The 24,975-nt window shown below is 49.2% G+C and overlaps 2 protein-coding genes across 5 annotated transcripts; one reads left to right on the forward strand and one right to left on the reverse strand.

The window, feature by feature from the left end:
• Positions 1-3,563: 3,563 nt before the first annotated feature.
• On the forward strand, positions 3,564-24,736 carry LOC105920634 (polycomb group RING finger protein 5-A). Of its 4 annotated transcripts, none has more exons than XM_036126635.1 (9): positions 3,564-3,854; positions 9,262-9,852; positions 11,559-11,655; positions 11,780-11,835; positions 12,795-12,854; positions 12,926-13,098; positions 13,184-13,282; positions 15,824-15,913; positions 24,376-24,736. In XM_036126635.1, exons 2-9 carry the CDS (start codon positions 9,738-9,740, stop codon positions 24,421-24,423), a joined length of 738 nt encoding a protein of 245 aa, XP_035982528.1. In that variant the 5' UTR covers positions 3,564-3,854; positions 9,262-9,737; the 3' UTR covers positions 24,424-24,736. The 4 variants fall into 4 exon arrangements, with proteins under 4 accessions (XP_035982528.1, XP_035982531.1, XP_035982529.1 ...); XM_036126638.1 differs by having other exon boundaries at positions 9,331-9,852; XM_036126636.1 differs by lacking the exon at positions 3,564-3,854 and adding an exon at positions 4,061-4,553.
• On the reverse strand, positions 13,289-14,241 carry LOC118557185 (thioredoxin domain-containing protein 2-like). Its single transcript, XM_036126639.1, has 2 exons — positions 14,118-14,241; positions 13,289-14,054 (listed from the first exon to the last, which is right to left on the reverse strand). The coding sequence occupies exons 1-2, from the start codon at positions 14,184-14,186 to the stop codon at positions 13,740-13,742; spliced, it is 384 nt and encodes a 127-aa protein (XP_035982532.1). The 5' UTR covers positions 14,187-14,241; the 3' UTR covers positions 13,289-13,739.
• Positions 24,737-24,975: the final 239 nt, after the last annotated feature.

Here is a 24,975-nt window from a genome sequence, read left to right on the forward strand (position 1 = left end):
GGGTCTGTTTGGGGTCTACTCCCTTTGAGTCATGCCAGGAACCAGACGCTGAGTCTGAGGAACCTGAACTATAGCTGAAGCAGAGACTCACCCCAACCTAGTAGGAATGTTCCTCCTTTTGCTGCTTCAGAAAAAGGATCTGAGACGTAGAACGGCTGACTTTCCTCACAGCACTTTAATAATCACAGTTTTAAGACACTAACAGAACCGCGTGGTCTGCCAAAAGCAAGAATCAAACCCTGGTTCCCAAAATGAGCGACCTGGTCTGCATGAAGATGTCCAACCATCATCAGTAATGATCTGGAGGCATTGATTTGATGACAGAGACCGGACAGATGGTGGGTAAACACACCCAGAAACCTCATGTTCTACAGTTCAAACATTGATATTTTCTATTTCTTTTAAATATAATTTTTTAATGAATCTGTCAGCCTGCCCCGGGGCAGCTGTGGCTACTAACAGCTCACCACCGTCAGAGTGTGAATGTGTCAAAGGTCGCTGGACTTGATAAAGCGCTAAACACGTACAAGCCATTAACCAAAGACTGCAAAGAGGTTCAATTTAAGGAGATAATCTTATCCAAAGCCTGTTCAAGAGAATAAGAGACAACCGTGCATTCATCAGTCTCCTCTGTCTATCCAGTACCAGGTCGTCTACCTCTTCTACTTCATTCAGAGAGACTTAGAGAAGTTCTCTGGATAACAGTGAGATATCTCCAGTGGTTCTGGATCTGCTCTAAAGCCACTTCCCAGTAACCCGACTCTCACCAGATGGATGTAGTTCCTTCACAGCTCCACATCCCTCTGGACTCGCTGCCATCAGGAGGGATTTTAATACAGCATAACATGAACCAGCCAATCAGGATGGCCTGATTGTCGTAGATGTGACGTATCAGAGAAGCAACTGTTTTTATTCAGACAACAATGGCGTCTCACAGCGAGGAAGTAAGCGGTAATATTGATGCTGCTATTTCATCAATATTCGTCCTATCTACCAAATATTAATTCTTTAAAGATTAGATTAGATTAGATTAGATTCAACTTTATTGTCATTACACAGGTACAGGTACAAGGCAATGAAATGCAGTTTAGGTCTAAGCAGAAGTGCAATAGCAGCAAGTGCAGGATAAACAATGGTTCCATAAGTACAGGACATGGATTATTACTGAATAAATATGGAGATGGATACTATTATAGACAGAGTTTTACTGATCGATTTGTCCTATGAGTATAATATATAGATAACTAGTATTGGGAACTAAATTTACAGCTGGATATGTACCGAATATAATATACAGGTGGATATTACTATAGAGTTTTACAGATATGTACAGATATGTATATATAGATAACTGTAAAGAACAGCAGAGAACAGCTTTGAAGGCTTTTGTTGGTGGAAACAATGTTTTCTACCTTCTCCTGACCAGGTTTGGTTAGTCGCTCTGGTTAGCGTCACAGGTTGGTTTAGATGTGAGTGATTGAAGTAGCGAGTCAGTAAAGATGAAGGGAAAGTAGTTTATCCAATCATATGCAGGGATTTTTGAAAAGGCCCCTCCCTCTGAAATCCATCTCCAGTGGAGTGATCCCAGATGGAAGTGTGGAGCTCTGAGGAACCAGATCCATCTGGTGAGAGTCAGGTTATCTTCCCAGTGGGACATGTCTACACCTCTACCTACAGAAAGGAGGTGTTGGTGTAATGTTCTGTTCTGGTTCATGATGTTGTTGTTTTGGATTCATGTTTAGCCTTAACTGTTTTAGTAATCTGGTCTTCTTTATTAGATTTGATTAAAGCTTGTGTTCTGTTCAGTCTTAGCCTTGTTTTCTATCTTGGGTTTTCTCTTTATGGCTATTTTTGCTCTGTACTTGTTCATCTTAGTTTCTGTCCCATCAGCCTCTCTGTCACTTCCCCTTCCTTGATCACTCTCACCTGTTCCTAGTTAATTAGAAGTCACTTGGTTTCACCTGTCCATCTGTCTATTTAAACCCTCCTCAGTTTTCTGTTTGTTGCTGGAACTTCTCACACACGTCATTGGTAAGAGCCTTTCAGCATTTTTGTGTATTTTGATTACCTGACCAGTTCTTTTGTTTTTTGAGTCTGTCCCAGTTTTTGTTGCCACCTTGATGTTTGCTCTGTACACCATTTTGGATTGTTTTTTGTCTGCCTTCCTGACCCATCATCTCCTTAATAAATCCCGTCAAGCATTATTTTAGTGTCTGGCTGAATACTGGGTTCATCTCCTCATAGTTCATTACAGTTAGCTACCTTCTACCTTCAGACTGGCACAGTGTCCACATCACCGTAGGAGTTTATCCCGGTACCGTTTCCCCTTCTATGACCCAATGACACCTACAGTCCTCCACCTGAGGCGACAGCCCATTTCCATCCTAAAGGTGGAGATTAATTTATCGGGCCACAGCCTCAGACGTCAGTGTGTTCATCCCGGCTGCTTCACACTAGGCAGGGAACGCTGCAGTTAACTGGGCCTGTTAAAGCCCGGCGAGGGCAGAAAGAACACGTCACTACCATAAAGGGGGGGGGGGGGGGGGGGGGGGGTGAAATGCTACATCTGAGTGGGAGGCCTTCCCCCACAGGGCCATCAGTCAATCCTGTGAACATGTCTGGTGAGACGCATCGACCCTGGCGGCGTCCCTAACTCTCTGGAAACAAGTGAGCCATGCTCTCACCCTGGTTCTGCTCAGAGGCACTAAGGCAGCGGTCAGAAACTGCCAGCCGAGTCAGAATGATCAGGGAAAATGAGACAGGAGGTACTGACCGTTCATCTGAGGCCACAGGACACAATAAGGAGTCACTGAGGTGACAGAGCAGCGAGGACGCTCAGAGAGGAGACAGAGGTCAGGAAATCCACCAGGAGACACTGAGGTGTGGAGGAGGAGCCTCTGGATGATAATCCACTGGACCTGTTGGATGAGGAGGCCATGGAGGACTGAACCTGGGCTGGACAAGCTCACCCAGCAGCTCATAGAGTTCAGTCACTGACTGGACCCGTCTGCTACGCTGGAACTAAACCCTCCATGTTTACTGGGATTCAGAGGAAGGACCAGAGGAGATACTTGTTAGGCAGAAACATGAGGCACGGTTTTAAGAAGTTGGCGCATTAACCAGAGAAGCTGACACAAGGACCATGGTAACTCTGGAGGAGCTGCACTGCCACAGCTCAGGTGGAAGAGAATGGTAAGCAGACAAACTTTTTATGGCCGGTTAAAAACTGGAACGGTGAGTTTTGGTTCTCCAGATGAACCCAAATGATCGGTCTATGGTTCTCTGCTGATGCAGATCTAACTTCCTGACCAGCTCTGCTGTCAGCAGCCCTTCCACGCGCTCCCTGGTCAGCTTCCAGCTTTGTGGGAAACCAGGAGGATGGGGGGGGGGGGGGGGGTGATTAGAAAGAAGCTGAGCCCTCACAGAACAGAACAGGTCCGTTTATGAGACGATCTCTGCTCCGGTTCCGTCTGATTTCCTGAGGTTTAGTGGCCTTTCACAGCAGAACGTGGCTGTGAGAACAAACTCTGCCGCATCACCGACCTGAGCCGGAGAGCCAGAGGAGCCAGAGGAGCGGAGCCGCGGCTCGCCTCCTCCCGGCAGACAGCGCTGTGCGCGTTGTGGCCCACAGTCTCTCTGTTACACAATCGCTTTCAGTTTCCTCGCCCTGCCTGCCTGCCTGCCTGGTGGCTCCCCGCCCACCGCTGCTCTCTGCCTGCCTGACTGACTGACTGCTGGGCGGACTGGGGCAGATCCGACCCGACCAGTTCCGCCTTCTGTCTCCCGCGGCGCGCACGGCCGGCCTGAAGTGAGCGGGACGAGCGTCCAGCGCCATGGTGGCCACGCCGGAGGAGGTGAGCAGCCGCTTTATTTCCTCCTTATTTCTCATCCGATTCATCCTCTGACGTCGCTGCGTTCCCGGCAAACTTTGACGCTGCCCGGCAGGCTGCCCCCCCCCCCCCCCCCCCATCCCCACAGAAACGCAAAGTGCGTTGCCGCGCACACGCACATGCGGGATCGCGATGGGTCCACGCAGATCGAGCTGTTTGGTTCCGTTGAAGGCTGTGACGTCAGCCTCCGTAACTTTTACCGTCCGTACGAGCGGCGCACGCGCGCAGGTCCGCGCGTGTACGGCGGCGAGGATACGGCGACGGCTGAGTCCGGCGCGTGCGCGTGTCGCGTGTGTGTCGCTGGACAGCGCGCGTCGCCTGCTGATGTTGTTTTGACACAGGTGACGTAGAGCGTGACGCGCCTGAACGATGAGATAAGCACTTCTCTTCCGCGTGCATGCAGGAAAACGAAGGCGCGCGCGCGCGGCCGGTTATCCGTGGCGGGCGCGGAGGAGCGTTCTGGGCCGAACCGAGCCGCAGGAGCGGACTGGGCTCAGGGCAGGTTGTGGCGCAGCCGCAGAGAGTGAAACTGGCTGAATCCAGCTCTGCGGGAGGACCAGCGCCGCGCGCACACCTGGCCAGCACCGCGGCGACGGCGGCGCGTGCGTGACCGCGCGTGCGTGACGGCGGCACCTGACAGGGAAGTAGGACCCGAGAACCCAGGTTAGCTCAGATGTAGTGAAAGGTACCGACAGAGGCGTCTCCTGATTGGAGAGTTTCGCTCCCACACACGCTGACGTCATCAATGAACAGGTGAAAAGTTCCTCCAGTGAATCCTGGAGCTGCAGCTTCTCTGGTTGATGCAGCAGCAGGAGGTTCATCTGCGACTCTAAGAAACCATGAGGTGTGTGGGAGGAGGCCTGCTGGAGGTCAGGTTCATCCATCCATCTGTTCATCCATCCATCCATCCATCTGTTCATCCATCCATCCATCCATCCATCTGTTCATCCATCCATCCGTCCATCCATCCATCCATCTGTTCATCCATCCATCCATCTGTTCATCCATCTGTTCATCCATCCATCCATCCATCCATCCATCCATCTGTTCATCCATCCATCTGTTCATCCATCCATCCATCTGTTCATCCATCCATCTGTTCATCCATCCATCCATCCATCCATCCATCTGTTCATCCATCTGTTCATCCATCCATCTGTTCATCCATCCATCTGTTCATCCATCCATCCATCTGTTCATCCATCCATCTGTTCATCCATCCATCCATCTGTTCATCCATCCATCTGTTCATCCATCCATCCATCCGTCTGTTCATCCGTCTGTTCATCCATCCATCCATCCATCCATCCATCCATCCATCCATCCATCCATCTGTTCATCCATCCATCCATCCATCTGTTCACCCATCTGTTTGTCCATCCATCCATCCATCTGTTCATCCATCCATCTGTTCATCCATCCATCCGTTCATCCATCCATCTGTTCATCCATCCATCCATCCATCCATCCATCCATCCATCCATCCATCCATCTGTTCATCCATCCATCTGTCCATCCATCCATCCATCCATCCATCCATCTGTTCATCCATCCATCCATCTGTTCATCCATCCATCTGTTCATCCATCTGTTCATCCATCCATCCATCCATCCATCCATCCACTTGTAATCCATCCATCCATCCATCCGTCCATCCATCCATCCATCCATCTGTTCATCCATCCATCCATCTGTTCATTCATCCATCCATCCATCTGTTCATCCATCCATCCATCCATCCGTCCATCCATCCATCCATCCATCCATCCATCTGTTCATCCGTCCATCCATCTGTTCATCCATCCATCCATCCATCTGTTCATCCCTCCATCCATCTGTTCATCCATCCATCCATCCATCTGTCCATCCATCCATCCATCCATCCATCCATCCATCCATCCATCTGTTCATCCATCCATCCATACCTTTAACCCAGAGAAGATGGTAGCTGGACTCAGTGAGGATCAGCTTCATCCATCTAACCAGGAGGATGTTGGTTTGAATCGCTCCCTGTTCAGCTTCTTACTGAAAACCTATGAAACAAATTCTAAGATCAGGCGGTCATTTACATTTTTAAGGCTTGTGGGGGGCAGCCATGATGGGGGGGGGGGGGGGGGGGGGGGGGGGGGGGGGGCAGCCATGATGGGTTCATCTCAGACAGAAGTTGCTGCGTCGCTGGTTGTCATGGGGGTTCCCTCTGTTTACAGAGCGGTGAGGAGCCCACAGCATCACTATTTTCAACAGAAACTGACCAGAACTGTAGTAAAGAACAGCTGCTGTGGAACAACGGAGGTTCACCGACGAGTGTGAGAACCTTCTGGTGACCACATCCTCTCTGCTGTGGTTCTGACAGCTTAGAGAGATTCTTCAGCTCCAGCTGGAAAAGAGGCATTCAGGGCCATTAGCCTTGTTCTCTCCGCTCTGAGTCCGTTCCCCCCAGTGGGTCTTCCACTGCTGTGAGTCCTGCAGCGGTGGCAGACCCACCAAACGGACCCCCGTCTGGGTGTAGAAGGTGCTCCTTCAGGGGGGAGACCGTGAGTCCAAAGAGCTTCTGAACGTTTCATAGGATCTAGAGTGGGAAGTCGTCACAGCTGAAGGTTCTGTTGGAAAATCTCTTTTAAAAAAATCATAAATAAGTATTTAATTCATTCCTTTATTGATTTTAAAGCGCTTTAAATCTCAGGAATACAGAGACCAAAGCAAATGACAGTATAATGATTAAAACACTTAAAAAGATCACAGAACACCATTCAGCTAAAAAAGAACAAACGTCTGATCTGCGTTTAAAAAGGCCCGGTTCACTGACGGGTCCAGGTCCAGAGGACTCTGGTACCGGAGCGCTGGTAACCCAGCCGAGTGGCCCGGTCACCCCAGCGTGATTCTGTAACTGCGTTAACTCAACAGGACTGAAAACATTCATGCTAGTTTTTCCTGCTCAGCTGCTCTTAGTCACCAAACCCTGACCTGATCTCACTCTTCGTCTCGTTACCGCCTGCTTCCGGCTCAGGAGAGTCTTCCTTTACAATCCCGACCTGTTGGACCCGTCGGACTCGTCAGTCTCTGCTGAAACACGTTTAGTCCCTGACGTTAATCATCTGCAGCAGAGTTACCCTAACCCAGAACTGATAGAAGGGCGTCCTGCTGCTGCAGCACCTTGGGATGAACCAAGAGGAGGAGGTTGTGGAGAGAGGGAGTGATGTAAGGCCTGTTAAGGCTCTGTTTATATGTAATAATATAATGTTTATAAACCTGATTTAATTTATGACTCCTCATATTTGTCCCTGATGGAAAACAGTTAAACAACACCTTACTCTTTGTTTGGAGCCTCAGGCAGAGACAGACTCTGCCTTAGATATGAGGGGGGGTCTGATTTCTGGCGGAGCTCAAATTAGAGCCACCGCTTCTCTGCATCGAAAGGAGTCAGCTGACCTGGTTTGACCCTTTAGGGGTCTTCCTGACACGTTCCACCGGGTGGAGCCCATGGGGAGGAGACCACGGTTCACTGGTCCCTTCTGATCTGGGGCCCCCAGAATGAGCTGGGGGAGGTTGCTGGACAGGGGGGCTGGGTTCCCTCCTGGACCTGTTGCCCCCGTGATAAGCTGAAGATGATGGATGGATGGATGATGGATGGATGACGGACGATGGATGGATGGTGGGTGATGGATGGATGGATGAAGGATGGATGGATGGATGGATGATAGATGGATGATGGATGATGGATGGATGGATGGATGGATGAATGGATGGATGATGGATGGATGGATGGATGGATGGATGATAGATGGATGATGGATGGATGGATGGATGAATGGATGGTTGGATGGATAGATTGATGGATGGTAGATGGATGAATGGATGGATGGATGATGGATGGATGGATGATAGATAGATGGATGATGCATGGATGGATGGATGAATGACGGATGGGTGGATGGATGAATGACGGATGAATGGATGGATGGATGATGGATGGATGATGGATAAACAGATGGATGGATGGATGATGGATGGATGATGGATGAACAGATGGATGGATGGATGATAGATAGATGGATGGATGGATGGATGATGCATGGAGGAATGGATGGATGATGGATGGATGATGGTTGGATGGATGGTGGATGGATGATGGATGGATGATGGATGGATGGATGGATGATGGATGGATGATGGATGGATGGATGGATGATGGATGGATGAACAGATGGATGGATGATGGATGGATGGTTGGATTGATGGATGGAGGAATGGATGAACAGATGGATGATGGATGGATGGATGGATGGATGAATGGATGGATGATGGATGGATGGATGGATGGATGATAGATGGATGATGGATGGATGGATGAATGGATGGTTGGATGGATAGATTGATGGATGGTAGATGGATGAATGGATGGATGGATGATGGATGGATGGATGATAGATAGATGGATGATGCATGGATGGATGGATGAATGACGGATGGGTGGATGGATGAATGACGGATGAATGGATGGATGGATGATGGATGGATGATGGATAAACAGATGGATGGATGGATGATGGATGGATGATGGATGAACAGATGGATGGATGGATGATAGATGGATGGATGGATGATGCATGGAGGAATGGATGGATGATGGATGGATGATGGTTGGATGGATGGTGGATGGATGATGGATGGATGATGGATGGATGGATGGATGATGGATGGATGATGGATGGATGGATGGATGATGGATGGATGAACAGATGGATGGATGATGGATGGATGGTTGGATTGATGGATGGAGGAATGGATGAACAGATGGATGATGGATGGATGATGGATGAACAGATGGATGGATGGATGATAGATGGATGGATGGATGGATGATAGATGGATGGATGGATGGATGGATGGATGATGCATGGAGGAATGGATGGATGATGGATGGATGATGGTTGGATGGATGGTGGATGGATGGATGATGGATGGATGATGGATGGATGGATGGATGATGGATGGATGAACAGATGGATGGATGATGGATGGATGGTTGGATTGATGGATGGAGGAATGGATGATGGATGGATGGATGGGTGGATGGTTGGATGGATGGTGGATGGATGGATGGTGGATGGATGGATGGATGATGGATGGATGGATGATGGATGATGGATGGATGGATGGATGATGGATGGATGGATGATAGATGGATGGATGGATGGATGGTGGATGGTTGGATGAATAGATTGATGGATGGATGATGGATGGATGGATGGATGAATGGATGGATGGTTGGATGGATAGATTGATGGATGGATGGATGAATGGATGACGGATGGATGATGGATGGATGAGTTCCCAGCTTCCTGTTCTAAACGTGTTTTCTTCTCCTCAGGTGAGATCAGTGAAAGGTTAAAGGTCGTCAGCATAAGGCTCTTCATCTGCTCACCTTTGACCCCTGGAGACTAAACATGGCTCGTAGGCGCGCGGGCAGCAGAGACGTCGTTCTACTCACCGCGGATCTGTGGGATGTTTCTGCGTGAAGGAGGAACTCCAGACGGTTTGCTGTGTTCCTGTGATGGAGTAACAGCTGACGGGTTTTCTGCAGGACGACTGTTTGCTTCACTTCCAGCTGACGATGGAGCAGGACTTCATACAGTAGGACCTCAGTAGGACCTCAGTAGGACCTCAGTAGGACCTCAGCCCCTCCCTGCTCCCCGCTCTGGACTCTGTTGCTCAACATCCTTCCTCTACCTGTGAACTCTGCTGCTGTGGATGCACCTCCGAGGCTCCTGAAGCTCGGGGGGAGGAGGAGACTCCAGCTTCAGCTTTTCCTTCCACATCCTTTCACACAAAGACAGAACTACAAATATGGCCGCTGCCGGCCGCAAGCACCTGGTGAAGGATTTCAACCACTTCATCACCTGCTACCTGTGCCGAGGCTACCTGATCAAGCCGACCACCGTCACCGAGTGCCTGCACACCTGTGAGTAAACGGCAGGTAGACGCAGGATCTGCTGTGTAGGAGGACAGGGGCCACTGACACCAGCAGGGGCCACTGACTGTTGCTTTACATCATATATACACTACTTCCCCACTGATCTGAACCGTTACCTTTACACCAACATTCAAAAGATGTTTTATTTAGGCTGCTGAGTTTAGCAGATAAACTTAGCATTTTGTAACAAAAGATGCAACGAAAGGCTAAAAACCCGTGAAAATCTGAAATCCGTGCAGTTTAAAGTCCCACTTATGGACTGATTTCAGTGTTTAGCTGCATTTTCAGCTCGTTGTTAAACTCAGAGGTGGAAATCTGGATTAAAATGTGACGCTGCTAACGGAAAAATGTTTAAATGTTTTCCAGATTTCTGGGAGTTTGTTCCAGATCAGTGGAGCATAGGAACTAAATGCTGCTTCTCCATGTCTGGTTCTGGTTCTGGTTCTGCAGAGCAGGCTGGAACTAGAAAACCTGAGTGGTCTGGAGGATTGATGCCCTGATAACAAGTCTGTGATGGATTTAGGTGCTAATTCAGGGATTTATAGACTAACAGAAGGATTTTAAAGTCTATTCTCTGAGATCCAGGGAGCCATGGAAGGACTTCAGAACCGGGTCCATGTTCTCTACGTTCTTAGTCTTAGTGAGGACTTCAGAACCGGGTCCATGTTCTCTACGTTCTTAGTCTTAGTGAGGACTTCAGAACCGGGTCCATGTTCTCTATGTTCTTAGTCTTAGTGAGGACTTCAGAACCGGGTCCATGTTCTCTACGTTCTTAGTCTTAGTGGAAGGACTTCAGAACCGGGTCCATGTTCTCTAGGTTCTTAGTCTTAGTGAGGACTTCAGAACCGGGTCCATGTTCTCTAGGTTCTTAGTCTTAGTGAGGACTTCAGAACCGGGTCCATGTTCTCTACGTTCTTAGTCTTAGTGAGGACTTCAGAACCGGGTCCATGTTCTCTACGTTCTTAGTCTTAGTGGAAGGACTTCAGAACCGGGTCCATGTTCTCTACGTTCTTAGTCTTAGTGAGGACTTCAGAACCGGGTCCATGTTCTCTAGGTTCTTAGTCTTAGTGGAAGGACTTCAGAACCGGGTCCATGTTCTCTACGTTCTTAGTCTTAGTGGAAGGACTTCAGAACCGGGTCCATGTTCTCTACGTTCTTAGTCTTAGTGGAAGGACTTCAGAACCGGGTCCATGTTCTCTACGTTCTTAGTCTTAGTGGAAGGACTTCAGAACCGGGTCCATGTTCTCTACGTTCTTAGTCTTAGTGGAAGGACTTCAGAACCGGGTCCATGTTCTCTACGTTCTTAGTCTTAGTGGAAGGACTTCGGAACCGGGTCCATGTTCTCTACGTTCTTAGTCTTAGAGGAAGGACTTCAGAACCGGGTCCATGTTCTCTACGTTCTTAGTCTTAGTGAGGACTTCAGAACCGGGTCCATGTTCTCTACGTTCTTAGTCTTAGTGGAAGGGCTTCAGTGATTAGTTCTACTAAAAATAAACGCATGGATTAGTTTTTCCAGATCCCGCTAAGGATCCTTTAATCCTGGTAGAACTCAGGAAGCCCAGAGATCTGCTGGTCTGGACCCGTCTGAGATGCTACAGGAACATCTGGGTCCAGCAGCCAATGAGCAGGGTTCTTTCTGTATACGTGGCGTCCTGTGATTGGCTGCTGATGCTCTGCCCTGTTGTCTCCTGCAGTCTGCAAGAGCTGCATCGTGCAGCACTTTGAGGAGAGCAACGACTGTCCTAAATGTGGCATCCAGGTCCATGAGACCAACCCGCTGGAGATGCTGCGGTAAGACGCCGCCGCGCTCCTCTCTCCTCAGGCCTGCTCTGTGATTGGCCAGAGATTGGTCTCTGGCCAATCACAGACTGTGATTGGCCGTCTGTGACGTCTGCCTCTCTCTGCTCTCCCTCAGGCTGGACAACACCCTGGAGGAGATCATTTTCAAGCTGGTGCCCGGGCTCAGAGAAAGTGAGTTCTCCAGATGTTCTCCAGATGTTCTCCTCTTTCTGGCTATAAACTATAACTATAACTTCTGGGTAAACAAAGGATCTACTCATCAAAAGCTCAGACATCTCATTGGCTTTACCTGCTGGGTTAGAATCAAAGTGAGGAGGTCTTTACCAGTTCACGCGCTCTCAGTCCACTCTGGGACCTGCAGCCCAGAGCATCAGACCTCCACCGCCGTGCTTGGCAGCAGCAGGGGGCTCTGATTGGCTCTGTTAGGTTTTCTGTTAGGTTTTCTACCAACATGTTTCTCCACTTTATGACCAGACATCTCCACTTTGGTCTCACCGGTCCAGAGGACTTAGCTCCAGGAGTGCAGGGCTTCATCCTCTGGGGAAGGGGGATTGCTGATGTCTGTCCATCTTGGCTTTGTGATCATAACACACCTGTATGCTGCAGGAATATTAAACTACCAGAACTCTGGTCCTAGTACTGGTGGTGACCTGCATCCACCTGAAGCTGCCCCTCATTAAGCCCATGGATGCAGCAATCTAGTTAGATTTAAAAAAGAATCCATTTCTCAGAGATCTGGCCCAGAATGTGACGAGACATCTAGGAGGCTCCTCTGTGTCCGCTGACCTTTAACCGAACCTTGGAGGAAGTTCTGCCGGTTCTAGAGCTGCCGCCTCACTGCAGATTAGACGCATCGAGCTTCCTCTGCAGGGAGGCTGGGCTCTGCCGTGTCGATGGGGCGAGGATGAGCCGTTTAAAGGTTCAGGCTTCTGATTGGACACCTCCTGGACCTCAACGTGTGGACAAAGTCAGCTTTAGGGAGAAATTGCTCTTCTGTTAGAGGAGCAGAAACCTAAGTTTCTGGTTCTGGAGCTGTGAACAGATCAGGATGTGTTTTTGTTTCAGTGTTTCTGCCTTATTTTAATTATTTAGTGTCTCATCTGACCGTCTGTGTTGTTCCCCTGATCCAGAAGAGGAGCAGCAAGAGCTGGACTTCTGGAAGAAGAACCAGCCCAAGGAGAACGGCCAAGGTAAGCTGGGCCCGCCTCCACGCTGAAGCCGGTTCTGCAGAACAGACCCTGACCCAGTCTTTGTGTCCCAGAGAGCCTGCGGTGTCAGCGGCCCGGGCTTCCCGACGGCGGCGCTGGCGGCGGCGGCGCCGAGGACGACGGGGACGGCGGGGAAGACGGGGACTACCACAGGAGCGACCCTCAGATAGCCATCTGTCTGGACTGCCTGCACAACACGGGGCAGGCCGGGGAGAGCACGGTGACGGTGAGCGGTCCACCCGGCGCCGGGCCTTTCTGCTCCGGACTGGACCGCAGCAGAGCGTCTAACCCGTAGCTTTGTGTCCCATCAGGACCTGATGAAGAGGTTCATCCGCTGCTCCAGCAGGGTCACCGTGGGGACAATTAAGAAGTTTCTGAGCCTGAAGCTGAAGCTGCCGAGCTCCTATGAGGTCCGTATCAAACCCGAGCCCGGTTCTGCCTTCACCGAGGGGAACGGGTCACTGTGTTCTGTGATGAGATGCTAGCGTCGTTACATCACCTGCTGATTACCGCCAATTACTGCAGCTCGCTGTTTGAAACCCAAATAGGCAAAAATGCTAATCAGACTAGAAGATGATGGAGGTTTTATATGAAAATATCTGTGATTTAGTCGTTTAAAACGGGCTAAATTAAAGCAGTTCAAGAACCGTTCTGTTGGGTTTAAGCTGTGCTGTTTTAAGGGACCAGCTGTAGGCGGGTTCCTCCCATTACTGACTTACTGACAGGGTACCGTCTGGAGCTGATCATGTTACCGCCCCGCTTACTGGGTAAATTATTGTTCTGCTTTACTTAGTAGAACCTCCAGGACACTTTCTGGAGCTTATAAGCTCATTTCAGAGAAATTACTCTTCTGGGACTTCCAGTTACTCATATGGTGCTTTCAGGGACCTGAATGGTGCTTTCAGAGATCTGCATGGTGCTTTCAGGGACCTGTATGGTGCCTTCAGGGATCTGCATGGTGCTTTCAGAGATCTGCGTGGTGCTTTCAGGGACCTGTATGGTGCTTTCAGAGATCTGCATGGTGCTTTCAGGGACCTGTATGGTGCTTTCAGGGACCTGTATGGTGCTTTCAGAGATCTGCATGGTGCTTTCAGGGACCTGCGTGGTGCTTTCAGAGATCTGCATGGTGCTTTCAAAGACCTGTATGGTGCTTTCAGGGACCTGTATGGTGCTTTCAGGGACCTGCATGGTGCTTTCAGGGACCTGCATGATGCTTTCAGGGACCTGTATGGTGCTTTCAGGGACCTGCATGATGCTTTCAGGGACCTGTATGGTGCTTTCAGGGACCTGCATAGTGCTTTCAGGAACCTGCATGGTTCTTTCAGAGATCTGTGTGGTGCTTTCAGGGACCTGCGTGGTGCTTTCAGAGATCTGTGTGGTGCTTTCAGAGATCTGTGTGGTGCTTTCAGAGACCTGTGTGGTGCTTTCAGGGACCTGCATGGTTCTGTCAGGGATCTGTGTGGTGCTTTTAGGGACCTGCATGGTGCTTTCAGGAACCTGTATGGTGCTTTCAGGGACCTGTATGGTGCTTTCAGGGACCTGCATAGTGCTTTCAGGAACCTGCATGGTGCTTTCAGGAACCTGTATGGTGCTTTCAGGGACCTGCATGATGCTTTCAGGGACCTGTATGGTGCTTTCAGGGACCTGCGTGGTGCTTTCAGGGACCTATATGGTGCTTTTAGGGACCTGTTTGGTGCTTTCAGGGACCTGCGTGGTGCTTTCAGAGATCTGCATGGTGCTTTCAAAGACCTGTATGGTGCTTTCAGGGACCTGTATGGTGCTTTCAGGGACCTGCATAGTGCTTTCAGGGACCTGTATGGTGCTTTCAGGGACCTGCATGATGCTTTCAGGGACCTGCATGGTGCTTTTAGGGACCTGCGTGGTGCTTTTAGGGACCTGCGTGGTGCTTTCAGGGACCTGCGTGGTGCTTTCAGGGACCTGTTTGGTGCTTTCAGGGACCTGTTTGGTGCTTTCAGGGACCTGTTTGGTGCTTTCAGGGACCTGCATGATGCTTTCAGGGACCTGCATGGTGCTTTTAGGGACCTGCATGATGCTTTCAGGGACCTGTATGGTGCTTTCAGGGACCTGCATGATGCTTTCAGGGACCTGCATGGTGCTTTTAGGGACCTGCGTGGTGCTTTCAGGGACCTGCGTGGTGCTTTCAGGGACCTGTTTGGTGCTTTCAGGGACCTGTTTGGTGCTTTCAGGGACCTGTTTGGTGCTTTCAGGGACCTGCGTGGTGCTTTCAGGGACCTGTATGGTGCTTTCAGGGACCTATATGGTGCTTTTAGGGACCTGTTTGGTGCTTTCAGGGACCTGCGTGGTGCTTTCAGAGATCTGCATGGTGCTTTCAAAGACCTGTGTGGTGCTTTCAGGGACCTGTATGGTGCTTTCAGGGACCAGCGTGGTCCTTTCAGGGACCGTAATGTAACATGAGGGGGACTTGTCACCGGGTAAAGAGTCAGCCGGCTCACTAAAAGCTCACAGACAGTGAGAAGGTGTTATTTCCAGAAAGTAGGCAGAAAGTGAAAGTAGCGCGTGGCGTTTACGTGAAAGTAGCGCGTGGCGTTTACGTGAAAGTAGCGCGTGGCGTTTACGTGAAAGTAGCGCGTGGCGTTTACGTGAAAGTAGCGCGTGGCGTTTACGCTCTGAGAAGGCAGGCCGTGTTGTGTGACGCTGCCAGTAAGTCATGCAGCCTGATGTCTCCTGTGAGTCGGTGTTAGCGCTGCGTCGGGTTTATTCCAGGATGAAACGGCGCCGCTGACTGATCTGAAACCAGAGGCGCGCTCTCGCTCCCTCTTTCACACGTTTAACATATTCAGCGCAGCCTCCCACTCATGACCTGCACCAACTTCCCCACTCCCCGTGTCTGAGTCACGGCCGACCCGCAGACGGCCTCAGAACCGCTCTGACCCGCTCTGACCCGCTCCCCTCTGGTTCTGCTCCTCCAGCTGGACGTGCTCTGCAACGGAGAGATCATGGGCCGAGATCACACCCTGGAGTTCATCTACATGACCCGCTGGAGGCTGCACGGAGAGAACGTAAGCCACTCACTTCCTGTTTCCTTCCACGTGCACGCTCCTGGGTGCACGTGCACGCTCCTGGGTTCACGTGCACGCTCCTGTGTGCATGCATGCCTGCAGGAAGGCTGGAGGATGTGTGCAGCGCGGAGTTAGATGCTACATTTATTCCCTGTTTCCTCGTTACTGGGTTTGATTTAGAGCAGGGGTGTCAAACATACGGCCCGTGGGCCGGATCCGGCCCGCCGAACAATTTAGTCCGGCCCTGTGGCTTTATCATTATAAAAAAAAAAAAAAAGTGCTCCGCTTGATTTATGAATGTAAATAGTTTAATTATGATTCATGCGGGGAATATCTCAAATGATATGGACACTACAATGGGAAAGTAGGAGAGGAAAGGAAGAACAAGAAGAAAAAAAGAAAAGGTGAAAGAAAGAGGAGATAAAAGGAAGAGAATGATAAAACAATTATTGAAAAAAACATGTACTTCGTTTAATTGAAAATCTGCAGTTCCTCTATTGGACAGTGTTTTTAAGTTCCAAAAAATGTGAATAAATGTTTTTCAACATTTTATAATCACTGTGATCAATTCTTATGCATAATGCACAAGTAAATGTTTAACTGAGTAAAAGTATTGTTGAAATTGCACAAACCTTTCCTAAAAACGCTGAGGTTATTCATAATATATTGTGTAAAAGTGAAATTCATTTAATATAAAAATCAACAAGTCCACATTTATTAGTTCTATTTAATCTTGCAATGAGTTAACTCGTGTGGCCCTCTTGAGATCAGATTAAGCTGAATGCGGCCCCTAAACCAAAATGAGTTTGACACCCCTGCTTTAGAGGCTTTAGGCTGAGCTTGGTGGGGGTGCAGGCGGTTAGCGGGTGGGTTTGGGTTTGAGTGGAGCGCCAACGGAAGCTGGCTGAGTTACTTCCCTCTTCATGTTGTAGCAGGAAGTTTGACTCTGGGTCAGATGCCGTCCATCGCTGCAGGTTCCACCGGTCCAGCTCGTTCTGCTCACATGTGAAACCCCAGAGTTCTTCTTAGCAGAGCAGTTTCTGGTTCTAACCCAGGACCAGCTGATCCAGAACCCGGTTCCTGGTGCTGAACTGCCGCTGAGGCAGCAGCTTGGTGTAAAATCCGACATCCATGATGTTTTTTAATGAACATAAATAGCAGAACCATCTGCTGAATGTGTTGCTGTCTGGATGAATGCTCAGAAATGTTGGTGGGACTGAAACAACCTGCCGGGTCTTTCTCAGGAGGAGGAACCAGTGATGCTCCTGAACAGGAGAACAACGATCATTGGACCTTTACGGTGTCAGACTTTAATCTAAAAGAGAAGGAGGCTCTGAGATGCAGGAACTGGAGTAGAACCCAGAAAAGTCCTGGACAGGATGAACATAATCCTCTAATGAGGTCCATTCAGGCCTGAAGGTCTGATTAAAAAACATCTTCCCAGGACTTCTATCATCCCTAGAAAACACCTCGGGTCCAGTAAAAGGTTCCTGTGGTACTAATCCCTAGTTTTGATATTAAACAATGTTACTATAATAATAGTAATATAAGGAACATGAAGCAGAAGCTGAGTGTGACAGGATTCGCCATAAAAGTGTTAAAACAAAGGGATCAACTGTCTGCTGAGAGGACTGGGCAGTAAATGAGTTAAAAGAGGAGAAACCAAATAGAAAATAAACCCCTTCACTGTCCCAGAGCGGTGCAATCAGAGCTCAGCTGGATCAGAACCAGTTTAAACTCTTTAAAAGTTTCTGTGTGTGTGTTTGGGTCGCCATGCAGCGTGAGCGGGTAAAAGCCTCGGCCACTTGTGGACGGGAACCGGCAGCACAAACAGATCCTGGGTCAGCGGCACCAAACCCAGACCCGTCAGCGCCAGCTGTGCTCACATGAGCTCATAGCTGTTACATAACTTCCAGAAAGTGGGATGCCTTCCTCACATCCAGGAAAAACCTGCTGCTCTGGGTCTGTTCTGCCGCAGCAAGGAGGGACGCAGAGGGAAGAGAACATTTAGTATCGTTCCGCCTCACGGTTCAGTCACAGGCCGTTAAACCCGTCCCAGGATGACAAGCGCCAGAATCAGAGCGTTAGCACACAATGCTAAGCAGCCGGGGCGGTGCTGTTCCCCTAAATATGTGTGTATGTGCCGCCTTTACTGACAGATTAAACAACGTTTATGATAACATGGTTCTGATCCATTTCAAACCCAAATCCAGCAGTCAGGAACCGTTTGCTGTTAACTGTAATAATTATTCATCAGACAACAATTCATAAACTCTCGTCAGGTTCTGTTCCTGTGAAATATCCAGGAACCTTCTGATCGAGGCTCCTTTCATGCCCACATCAGAACGTCAGTGTTTTTGTCTCCTGCTGCTGCAGAACCTTCAGTTTTCTGTGGGCCGGCCCAGAGAACCAGAGACAGAACCGGCCCGCTTCACTCCAGGATGTTCTGGACCTGAAGGCTCCTTTAACCTGTCAGATCCCATAAGTCTCTGGTGTCCAAAGCTTTTGTCACGTGGGCCAAAGGTCTCCCAATCATTCACTGCATGTTTTTATGCATTCAGGACTTTATTAAAAATGATCTGATTTTAAATCAGAAGCTTTCAGCACATTTGCTTCATTAAAATAAAAACATTGAGTTTTTATCTTCTATTGGAACAAAACAGATATGCCGACTTCTCTGCAGTAAACGTGGCTGGATAAATGTGGTCCTACTATAAAACTAAAGAGAATGCAAAACGCCTGGTAATTAATAGACTAATTCAACATTTTCCATAGGAGGTGTTAATATGTCAGGAATAAATTTGCACTGATCAAAAAAAGTCTCTTGCATAAGCTGCAGGGCTGGGGGCCAAAATGTGTGTCATTCTTTAAATTCCATCGGGGGCCACACAAAATCAGTCCAGGGGCCGCTGATAACCTCGGAGCCGCACTTTGGACACGCCCGTCCTGCATGCATCAGTGCAGGCATGTACAAATGTGGAGCTGTTACCAGAACGTTCTGCTGCTTTAAATTCTGGTCTGTCTGTGCTCCCCTCCCTTCTGCTCCAGAAAAAGGTTGGAACCAAGACAGATCAGTAGCAAAGGACAGGCCTTAAACATTAGATCTCTATTTATTTCAGTCAGAACAACCAATGCCAGCTACTGTGGACAGTGCTGCTCCGTTTTTATGTTTCACCACCTCTGAAAAAGCCTCCTACCACTGTAGTCCTACCGCTGTAGTCCTACCGCTGTAGTCCTACCGCTGTAGTCCTACCGCTGTAGTCCCACCACTGTAGTCCCACCGCTGTAGTCCTACCGCTATAGTCCTACCACTGTAGTCCCACCACTGTAGTCCTACCACTGTAGTCCTACCGCTGTAGTCCCACCGCTGTTGTCCCACCGCTGTAGTCCCACCACTGTAGTCCTACCACTGTAGTCCTAACATTGTAGTCCCACCGCTGTTGTCCCACCGCTGTGGTCCTACCACTGTAGTCCTACCGCTGTAGTCCTACCACTGTAGTCCTAACATTGTAGTCCCACCGCTGTTGTCCCACCACTGTAGTCCCACCACTGTAGTCCCACCGCTGTAGTCCCACCACTGTAGTCCTACCACTGTAGTCCTACCACTGTAGTCCCACCGCTGTTGTCCCACCGCTGTAGTCCCACCACTGTAGTCCTACCACTGTAGTCCCACCGCTGTTGTCCTACCACTGTAGTCCTACCACTGTAGTCCCACCGCTGTTGTCCCACCACTGTAGTCCCACCACTGTAGTCCCACCGCTGTAGTCCCACCACTGTAGTCCTACCACTGTAGTCCTACCACTGTAGTCCCACCGCTGTTGTCCCACCGCTGTAGTCCCACCACTGTAGTCCTACCACTGTAGTCCCACCGCTGTTGTCCCACCACTGTAGTCCCACCACTGTAGTCCCACCGCTGTAGTCCTACCACTGTAGTCCTACCACTGTAGTCCCACCGCTGTTGTCCCACCACTGTAGTCCCACCGCTGTTGTCCCACCGCTGTAGTCCTACCACTGTAGTCCTACCGCTGTAGTCCTACCACTGTAGTCCTAACATTGTAGTCCCACCGCTGTTGTCCCACCACTGTAGTCCCACCACTGTAGTCCCACCGCTGTAGTCCCACCACTGTAGTCCTACCACTGTAGTCCTACCACTGTAGTCCCACCGCTGTTGTCCCACCGCTGTAGTCCCACCACTGTAGTCCTAACATTGTAGTCCCACCGCTGTTGTCCCACCGCTGTAGTCCTACCACTGTAGTCCCACCGCTGTAGTCCTACCACTGTAGTCCTAACATTGTAGTCCCACCGCTGTTGTCCCACCACTGTAGTCCCACCACTGTAGTCCCACCGCTGTAGTCCCACCGCTGTTGTCCCACCGCTGTAGTCCCACCACTGTAGTCCCACCGCTGTTGTCCCACCACTGTAGTCCTACCACTGTAGTCCTACCACTGTAGTCCCACCGCTGTTGTCCCACCGCTGTTGTCCCACCGCTGTAGTCCTACCACTGTAGTCCTACCACTGTAGTCCTACCACTGTAGTCCCACCGCTGTTGTCCCACCGCTGTAGTCCCACCACTGTAGTCCCACCGCTGTTGTCCCACCACTGTAGTCCCACCACTGTAGTCCTACCACTGTAGTCCTAACATTGTAGTCCCACCGCTGTTGTCCCACCGCTGTAGTCCCACCACTGTAGTCCTACCACTGTAGTCCCACCGCTGTTGTCCCACCGCTGTAGTCCCACCACTGTAGTCCCACCGCTGTTGTCCCACCACTGTAGTCCCACCACTGTAGTCCTACCACTGTAGTCCTAACATTGTAGTCCCACCGCTGTTGTCCCACCGCTGTAGTCCCACCACTGTAGTCCCACCACTGTAGTCCTACCGCTGTTATCCTACCACTGTAGTCCTAACACTGTAGTCCTACCACTGTAGTCATATTGCTGTAGTCATATTGCTGTAGTCATATTGCTGAGGTCCCACGACGATTGTCTCAGTGCTCTTCATCATGATGTGACCTGTGATTGTTAAAGGTGAGAGCTAGTCCTTACCTGCAGCAGTTTTTCTTTTTTTAATCCATTCCAGCTTCTTTGCAGGGCTAACAAAGTTCAGCTGGTAGCTTCTTACTTTGACCAACATCTACAAATGTTTAACCTGGATTATTTCCCTGGATCTTGGACTAATGTGCCAGTTTCAGTCCGGTCACACTGATCCAGCAGCGGTCAGGGTTTGGTTTGGATGATTTACAGCTGATGTAAATAAGGGAAAATTAAGCCAGATCAGCCACATTTGATCCTCTACCTACGGTCCGCCCACCCTCCCTGATGCAAGTCAAGAACCAGAAATCAGACTTCAGATTTATTTATGTCCCAGAGCGTGAGTCATAAACATTAACAGTAAGTGGCTATTTTTAGCTCTGGATTGATGCTGTCATGCTAGAGATAATGTAAGCAGAGGCACGGCAGAGGGGGTCTTATAGACAGAGCATCTATATTTAGTATTGGTATTACTGGTTCTGTTGATGACCCAGTTCAGATTATTTCTGCTTAAAATGATCTTTTTGTAAAGTTTAGTGGAAGAAAAACCACCTTACCTCCAGTTTGTTTATTCCAGCTCATTAGGAATGTAAGTTTATAATCATCCAAGCCAAGACACAGCTAGTGTCTTACTTTAATCGTTACATGTGAGCTTTATTTTGAAAGGTCAATTTTAGAATTGTTTTAAAACGTGTTAGGAATGGAAATAATGATTTCCGTGGGGTTTCAGCTCAGTGGGGTTTAAGCTCTATCTACTCCTGAGTCCCTGATATCTACGGCGATCGCCTCCTTCTCCACTGCCGCGCTGTTTTCATCAGACGGGCAGAAAGAAACACGGAGAGGAAGTCAGCAGAAACTATGAGACGTACGGAAACCTGTTGAACTGTGAGCGTCAGAACCACACGTTTGAGTCCGGTTCTGTTAGTCCTCCAGTCGTGGGTCAAAGTAGACAAAACGGTTTAGATGGATATAAATTGTACAGCTGAATATTTAACAGATAATTACGTGATGTTAAGAAATCAGCAAACATAACGGAGCTATGGGTAATACTGACAACTTGTGGCCCAAAGCGGTACAACATCTAGCCAATCACAACAATCCAGTATGCCGTTTTTAAACGGTGTGTTGCTGTTGTGAACTTTTACAGGACAGGTCCATGATGCTGTATTTTACTCTATTTCTGGTTCGCTTCTCTTACTGGCTTCCATGTTAGCAGGCTGCTGCTCATTCGTCAACATAAAATACCAAATGCTGCGCTCTGCTTTAGGAACCCTGATAACTCTGGTATGATTGGCTGAAGAACCAGGAAGTAAACACGGGCTACCCTCTGCACTAAAGTAGGTCTGGACAGTACCTCTAGATTTGAAAGGAGGAAAACATGACTAAGACGTTGTTGATGGAGAGGAACGATTGTTTTTAGGGAATATTACCTCCATCCTGGCTGAGAAATGAGAATGACTTAGGCAGATTTTACAGTAAATATCTTACTTATGGCTCATTTAAATTCTCATTGTTGCATAATGTGAAAAATTAATCCAAATAGCAAATCAGTCAGAAGAATGTATCAGAGAAACTGTGTTGCAGAGCGTCATAAACACCAGATAATGTAAGCAGAAGTTATGGCCGCCTGTTTGTGACGGCGCTGCAGGTTTTATGTGTAGGGAAGTCATCCCTGAGCATGATGCTGCCGCCACCGTGCATCCCAAAGCTTTGGTTTCATCAGACCAACACGTCCTCCTACGTCCGGCCTGGAGGTTTTCTTCAGGCTCTCTGGTCCAGATGTGGAGAACACAGCAGGTCATTGACCCTGTAGAACCCGACCAGTACCAAAGAGGTCCAGTGTTGCTGTCTCAGCCTCAGTGTCAGTCTGTTCCTCAGCTGTCCAGCTCCTGTCTCCGTGGTCTGCTCCAGATGCCGCTGACAGTCTGTTCCTGCTGCCACGTGGTCCAGATGTTGTGGTGGAACTTTGTTTTCCACCTTCTCCTGACTGGTACCTTTACAGACTCTAAAAGGAGTCCAAATGAACGGAAATGGCTGAAAGTGGATGAAAAGCAGGTTCCGACCAGCAGCTTCCATTTGTTTAATTGGGATTTAAGAGACCAACACGAAGCAGTGCAGGGCTGTGTAGAGGAAGCAGGGATTTCTGGATCTTTTTCCTGCGTTTTTATTCAGCCCACCTTTCAGAACCAGAACTAGAACCAGCTTTCACTGCAGGGCCAGCTGAACATCTACAGACTGACACGTTTGTCCAGTCTTCTTCCAGTCAGAATGATGCATAACATCTGTTAACATCAGTATTTCTCAGATGGATTTAGGTCTGGACTTTGACTAGGCCATTCTAACACATTAGATCCTTTATCTTAAACCATCCCATAATGTATAGGGTGGTTCTTCATGTCTCCTGCAGCCTCTAACAGGTTCTGAGCAGCTTCCTTGTCCCTCCTTGTCCCTGCAGCCTAATGCTGCCACCACCGTGCTTCACCGTGGGGACGCTGTACTCATGCTGCCTTCCTCCTCCTCCTTATTTTACATTTAAGTTAAAAACCTCCGTTCTCATGTCATCTCACCACAGCATCCATGTTCACTGGGTCTCCTGCCGGTTTGGGGGAAACTGAGGACAGAACTTCATTCCTTCCTTCCAGTGTTCCTACCAGGCGTCCTCACTGTCTGCTGATCTATACGTGACCTATTGGCTGGCTGCTGATTGGCTAACTGCTGATTGGCTGGCTGCTGACTGGCTGGCTGCTGATTGGCTGGCTGGGGATTGGCTGGCTGGTGATTGGCTGGCTGGTGATTGGCTGGCTGGGGATTGGCTGGCTGGTGATTGGCTGGCTGGGGATTGGCTGGCTGCTGATTGGCTGGCTGGTGATGGGCTGGCTGGTGATTGGCTGGCTGCTGATTGACTGGCTGCTGATTGGCTGGCTGGTGATTGGCTGGCTGCTGATTGACTGGCTGCTGATTGGCTGGCTGGTGATGGGCTGGCTGGTGATTGGCTGATTGGCTGATCTGCTGTTGTTTCAGTTTTAGTTTAGGGAATAGTTGTCTTTTTATAAATTTCTTATTTCAGCAGACTCGGTTCCTTAAATCTGACAATGCTGTGATGTAATTTTTTAATCTTGTTTTATTTTTCTTTACTGCACAGCCTCTTATCTTTATTCTGTTTTAATATTTTTGTAGCCTGCGTTCTTCCGTCACTTTGCTGCTGGTACACCTGCATCCCCCACTAAGGGACAATGAAGGACATTTCTATTCTGCCTCCATGACTCAAACCTTTTAAAATGTTCATTTCTTGGTAAAAGTTGCTCATGAATAATTGACCCCCCCCCCCCCCCCCCCCCCACACACATACACACACACTGTGGAGTTTCCCTGGACGTGTTTTTCCCTTTATAAACCAGCATGTTGACGTTGTTCCTCTCCTTCCTCTCCCTCAGACGTATCCCATGGTTCTGGAGTACCGGCCGCGCATCGACTTCGGCTGAGCGCCGCCGCAGACGGACGGCGGAACACGTGACCCACGCGTGTTCGCACGCAGCGTCTCCACGGGAACACACGCCGACACATCTACGCCCAACAGTGCAGAAGAAGAGAGATTTAGATGTATTTTTGTACAGCCGACGATGAAGTGCTGATGTTGTTGCGTTGAAGATCCTTTATGCTACATAGAATAATATATGCTATAATATATGCTATTTTTAAATGTACGTCCCTGTGCCTAAAAACCTGTTTGGAACCATCATATCTCCAGTTTGCTTGTCTAACTAACTGTAGATTAAATGTTGATTTTCTACTGTGGGTCTCCGTCTGTTTGCCTCATTCTTCCCAAACGGGTCCACAGACACTCAGGACAGACTCAGGGGAAATTACCAGACCAGTTCATTAATTAGTACCTGGTGAGAACCCACACACCCACAGGGAGAACATGCAGAAAGGCTCCAGGATTCTAACCCACAACCTTAACGCTGGTAGAGAGTGGGGCAGTCAGAAAGGGAACCAGGGTGTTCCAGGTACCCAGGGCTCTGGAGTGGTGCTGA

Source organism: Fundulus heteroclitus, chromosome 22 (assembly GCF_011125445.2).
Source record: "Fundulus heteroclitus isolate FHET01 chromosome 22, MU-UCD_Fhet_4.1, whole genome shotgun sequence".
NCBI classification, from domain to species: domain Eukaryota; kingdom Metazoa; phylum Chordata; class Actinopteri; order Cyprinodontiformes; family Fundulidae; genus Fundulus; species Fundulus heteroclitus.

Excerpts from the sequence above, each read along its gene's own strand:
- LOC118557185 (XM_036126639.1), bottom strand. The coding sequence starts at position 14,186 with ATGCAGGTTCCTGAAAGCACTATGCAGGTCCCTGAAAGCACCATACAG. Across the intron at positions 14,055-14,117 it reads TCCCTGAAAGCATCATGCAG|GTCCCTGAAAGCACCATACA; the intron begins GTCCCTGAAAGC and ends AGCACCATGCAG.
- LOC105920634 (XM_036126635.1), top strand. The coding sequence starts at position 9,738 with ATGGCCGCTGCCGGCCGCAAGCACCTGGTGAAGGATTTCAACCACTTC. Across the intron at positions 11,656-11,779 it reads AACCCGCTGGAGATGCTGCG|GCTGGACAACACCCTGGAGG; the intron begins GTAAGACGCCGC and ends GCTCTCCCTCAG. Across the intron at positions 11,836-12,794 it reads GGTGCCCGGGCTCAGAGAAA|AAGAGGAGCAGCAAGAGCTG; the intron begins GTGAGTTCTCCA and ends CCCCTGATCCAG.